This window comes from Myotis davidii, unplaced genomic scaffold (assembly GCF_000327345.1).
Source record: "Myotis davidii unplaced genomic scaffold, ASM32734v1 scaffold370, whole genome shotgun sequence".
NCBI classification, from domain to species: Eukaryota; Metazoa; Chordata; class Mammalia; order Chiroptera; family Vespertilionidae; genus Myotis; species Myotis davidii.
The window spans coordinates 253,292-258,162 of NW_006288615.1; the positions used below are offsets into that span (position 1 = coordinate 253,292).

Sequence of the window (4,871 nt, forward strand, 5' to 3'; positions counted from 1 at the left end):
ATAGATGGTCTTTAGCTGGTTGAGGAAGTTCTCTACTATTCTTAGTTTGATGAGGCAATTCCTAGTTGGATTTTGTCAAATATTTTTTTGTATGGTTCTTGTTTTTTTATTCTGTTAATATTATGTGTTTTATATATCTTAGGATAAATCCCACTTAGTTCTGGTGCATGATCCTTTAAACTGTATATGTTACTAGATATAGTTTACTAGTATTTTGTTGAGGATTTTTGTATTTATATTCATAGAGATATTCTCCTATAATTTTCTTGTGATTTTTTTTCTGTTTGATATCAGTGTAATACTATCCTCATAGAATGATTAGAAATTACTTCCTCTTCTTCTACTGTTTGGAAAAGTCTGTGAAAAATTGGTTTTAATTTTTTTGAATGTTTGAATTTACCAGTGAAGTCATGTCTGGGTTTTTCTTTGTAGAAATATTTTCAGTTACTAATTTGATATCTTTACTTGTTATAGAGTTACTCAAACATTTTATGTCCACTTGAGTCAGTTTCGGCAATTTGTGTCTTTCTAGTAATTTGTCCCTTTCACTTATATTGTCTACTTTATTGGCATATAGTTGCTTATAATATTCCATTTTAGTCCTTTTTTTTATGTCTTGAAGTTGGTAGAGATATCCCTTTTTCATTCCCAAGTTTAGCAATATGTCTTTTCTCCATTCTTCTGTCCCTCCCCCTTTAGTTTCTTAATTAGTGCAGTTAATGCTTCTTAATTTTTTTGATCTTTCCAAAGAACCAGCGTTTCCACTGATTTCCTCTATTGTTTTGCTATTCTCTATTCCCTTTATCCCAGCTGTAAGTGTCCCTCTGAGCAGTGCTTTTGCCAAGTCACATATGTTTTCATATGTTGCATTTTCATTTTCATTCCTCTCAAGGTATTTTCTCCTTTATTTCTTTCTTCTGTGACACATTGGTTGCTTAGGAATGTATTGTTTAATATCCATGTATTTATGAATTTCCCAAATTTTCTTCTGCTTTTGAATTCTAATTTAATGCCATTGTAGTTTGAAACATACTTTTATGGTTTTAATCCTTTTAAATTTATTAAGACTTGGTCTATGTCCTAGCACATGATGTGTGCTAGGAGAATGTTCCAAATGTACTTGAGAAGGATACCTATTCTATTGCTGTTGGGCCAAGTGTTCTATAGATGTCTGTTAGGTCTACTTGGTTTAGAGTGTTGTTCAAGTATTCTATTTTCTTGAGGATCTTCTGTCTAGTTTTTCTACTTATTATTGAAAATATGGTATTGACATACCAACTTTTGTTGTTGAATTGTCTATTCCTTCAATTTTGTCAGTTTTTGTTTCATGTGGTTTGAGGTGCTGTTGTTGATGTATATTTGGTTATAATTTTTATATTTTCTGGATGGATTGATCTTTTATCATTATGAAATTTCCTCTTTATTTCTTGTAACATTTGTGTTTTAAAATATGATTTTTAAGCTACAGGCACAGCAACTCCAGTTCTCTCTGTTTTTTTTTTTTTTTATTTGATGGTGTATCTTTTTGTTGTTGTTGTTATTGTTAATCCTCACCCAAGGATATTTTTCCATTGATTTTTAGAAAGTAAAAGGGAGGGGGAGAGACACACAGAGAGAAACATACATATCAATTGATTGCCTCCTAAATGAGGTCGGGGATCAAGCATGCAACTGAGGCTCAATAAAATCTGGGACCCTTCAGTCCATAGGCTGATGCTGTATCCATTGAGCCAAATCAGTTAGAGCTGAGGGTATATATTTTTTTAATTCATTTGTGTTTAGTGCACAGTTTTTTTTAATGATGTCAATATTTTTATTTTAAAAACTAGTGGCCCAGTGCAGAAAATTCATGCATCGGTGGGGGTGTCCCTCAGCCCAGCCTGCACCCTCTCCAATCTGGGGCCCCTCGGGGGATGTCCCTGTGGGAACAGCCTGCTTGCCCCAAATTGTGCCCCCTGCCAGCCTCCTCACCCCCAATTGCCCTCCCCTCCTGGCCTGATCACCCCTAACCACTCTGCCTGCCGGCCTACTCACCCCCAACTGCCCCCACAGTGGCCTTCTCACCCCCAACTACCCCTTTTGCCAGCCTGATCGCCCCCAACTGCCCCCCCCCCCCGGTCTAATTAGCATATTACCCTTTTATTAGTATAGATGATCATATAATGCAATTCCCTTTTTTGGCGTTCAGCTTTATGATTTTTCACACATGTAGATGCCCTTAGTAGGACAGAAACTAATTATATCACCCCCAAAGCTCCCTTGTGTTGTTTCTTTACAGTTCACATGTCCTGTAAGCCAATCCCTAGCATACAATGATATTCTCCCTAGTGGAAAATTTTTATTACACCATCATAGGTTAGGAATGCTTATTGCCATTGTTATCATTATCACTATTATTTGACTTTTATTTTGTTGATTAATCATTGCTGATAGTCTTTCTTCTTTTTCAACCTTTCTGAACTTTGGATTAATGATATAACTGCATTAGCATAAAGCATTTAGTGTTGGTGGGATTATTTTCTGGGCTGAAATATTGATTAGAGTCATGTAAATGTAGTAGATTCTTAGAAGACTTATCACAAAATCAAGATGAAGCTTGAGGCTTACTTAAGGGTTAGTATTTTCCACAAAAATTGAGGAACTACTACAGCATTGTTATATTACCTGCTCTGAAAGGTAGCCTAGAAATTTAAGGTTTTTGGTGACAGCTGAGTTCCAGTTTTGCAATTGTGAATGGCTCCTGAGTATGCCTGGAATCCTACTCCATCCTCCCCCTCTCTGATTGGCTTTGCAAAGCAAATAGAGTATAACAATAGGAGTTCTGGAATGCTCCTGTGTGTTTGTATTATTGTTAACTCTTATCCTCTCTTTTCAGAGACAAGAGATTAAGTTAAAACTAGATGGGAATCTTCAAAGGATGTAACAGGATTTCCCCCCTCTCCCCCCACCCCAACACTGACCTTCATACCTTCCCAGGCAGGAAGTTTTCCGTGTGTGTGTGTGTGTGTGTGTGTGTGTGTGTGTGTGTGTGTGTGACAACATGATGGGGCAGGTCCATCAATGGGGAAAACCCCATGGGAGAACACGCCTTTTGTGTACATTCCCAATATTTGCTATAAGTAGTGCCATCTCAGTCCCAGGTTGCTATCAGAACACCACAACACCCCAGGGAACTGGGTACCCACTACTGAGCACTTCTATTCTTTGAGCTGAAAATGATGGGCTATAGCAAGATTTTGCTCCTGGCTGCTTTGATGTCGTCAGTGCTGCTATTCCACTTCTGCAGCGAGACCGAAGGTAGGTGTCACTCTTTCTGCTCACAGGGCAGGAAGAACTATTTTCATTTTCTTCTAAGCCTTGAACTCATCTGGGGTGTCCCCAGAGGATAGAAGCCTGTTAGAAAGTTTTCAAAAGGGAGTCATGGGAGTTGTCAGCTCATTGGTGAGTGAAGGAGGGACAGGTTCCTGCTGCTGGCCAGGCTTTCTTCTCTGCTGTCAATCACAGCAGATTGTGGGGTGGGTGGGCTCCCAGAGACCCCTAAGCTCCAGAATACTGCCAAACTGCTATTTCTGGGATGGTGTAAATTGAGGAGCATTACCAGTGAATGGGGTCCTTCTGAAATGTAAGGAATGTTCCCACTACCCCAACTTTCTCATCTCACAACTAAATAGTTTCAGCAAAATTCAAAACTCATTATTTAGGGGTGGATTATGGCCCCTGAGTTCTTCACGCTTGCAAGGCCTCTGGAACATCACTTGCCAACTTTGTGATAACATTTATCCCCCATCTTACAACAGGTTATAATTCAACGGGAGGAGTGTCCAAGTATTGCTTTATTGTTGTAAGAGAGCATCACTTTTTAGCAACAGGTGCATTCCTAAGAATGAACAAAATGAAAAATTTCTATGAACTCTTATAATTTCAAAATGCTTTATTTATAGTTCATAAAAAAGCAGCTTTTATGAATCACATTTTCCTTTGTAAAGTCTTACCCTTTCATTCCTCTCAGTACTCAGCAGCCAGATGATAGATGAAAATCTGCCAATTTAAAAGATTATCTATGAATTTCTTCATGTGAGAGTTACTCATATTCTTGAGTAATTATGGTGGATTGAAATAAGAAAGTCAGTTTGTGTTTCTTACTAAAGACTTTCCCTTTATGAGAAGTCATGTGCTTCTAAACTATATTATTGAACCAAAATTTCCCAGCCCACAAACTATTTTTTTTGAGAACTGAGAACTATGTTAAATTCAGTCTCAAAGACACTGAAACTCCTCCTTTAAATAGTTTACCACGTAGATCAGATTCTAGGCTTCCCCACAACTACAAGTAGTTTCATAACACCTGTCACAGAATAGTTCATTCATATGGACTCAACACCGTTCATTTCTTTTTAGCAGCAAGCTCCTTCGATTGCTGCCTTCGATATACAGAACAAGTCATTCCCAGCAGATTTATCAAGGGCTTCACACAGCAGTGGGCCAATGATGCTTGTGACATCAATGCAGTCATGTAAGTTATTAACTGCTTTTAACTCAATTGTATCCCGAGTACATGGGAATTTCAGGCATAAAAATTTTTGCCTTTTTTGAGTCTCACTCAGAAATATGAGATGTGGCAAAGATATGCTTTAATAGTGCATGTCTATTTCAAAGCTCACTTTTTATAGATATTTAATTTTATTAAATTTGTTGGGTTGGCATTGGTTAAAAAAATTATGTAGGCTTCATGTGTACAATTCTACAGTATATTGTCTGTATAGTGCATTGTGTGTTCACCACCCCAAGTCAAGTCTCCTTCCATGGTGACGGAAGGAGACTTGACTCAAAGCTCACTTTAAATGAGACTGGCCTAAGGCAAAGGTTTTTGC

The 4,871-nt window shown here is 37.8% G+C and overlaps 1 protein-coding gene across 2 annotated transcripts in view; it reads left to right on the forward strand.

The window, feature by feature from the left end:
- The first annotated feature begins 2,466 nt into the window (after nucleotides 1–2,466).
- Nucleotides 2,467–4,871, forward strand: part of CCL20 (chemokine (C-C motif) ligand 20) — a 5,364-nt gene continuing 2,959 nt past the window's right edge. Inside the window, exons 1-2 of one of the 2 annotated variants that reach the window (XM_006760395.2) lie at nucleotides 2,467–3,297; nucleotides 4,399–4,513. In XM_006760395.2, the coding sequence (XP_006760458.1) occupies nucleotides 3,216–3,297; nucleotides 4,399–4,513 (197 nt within the window). In that variant the 5' untranslated portion in view covers nucleotides 2,467–3,215. The remainder of the gene's footprint in view (nucleotides 3,298–4,398; nucleotides 4,514–4,871) is intronic. The other variant, XM_006760396.2, reaches the window with a different exon arrangement.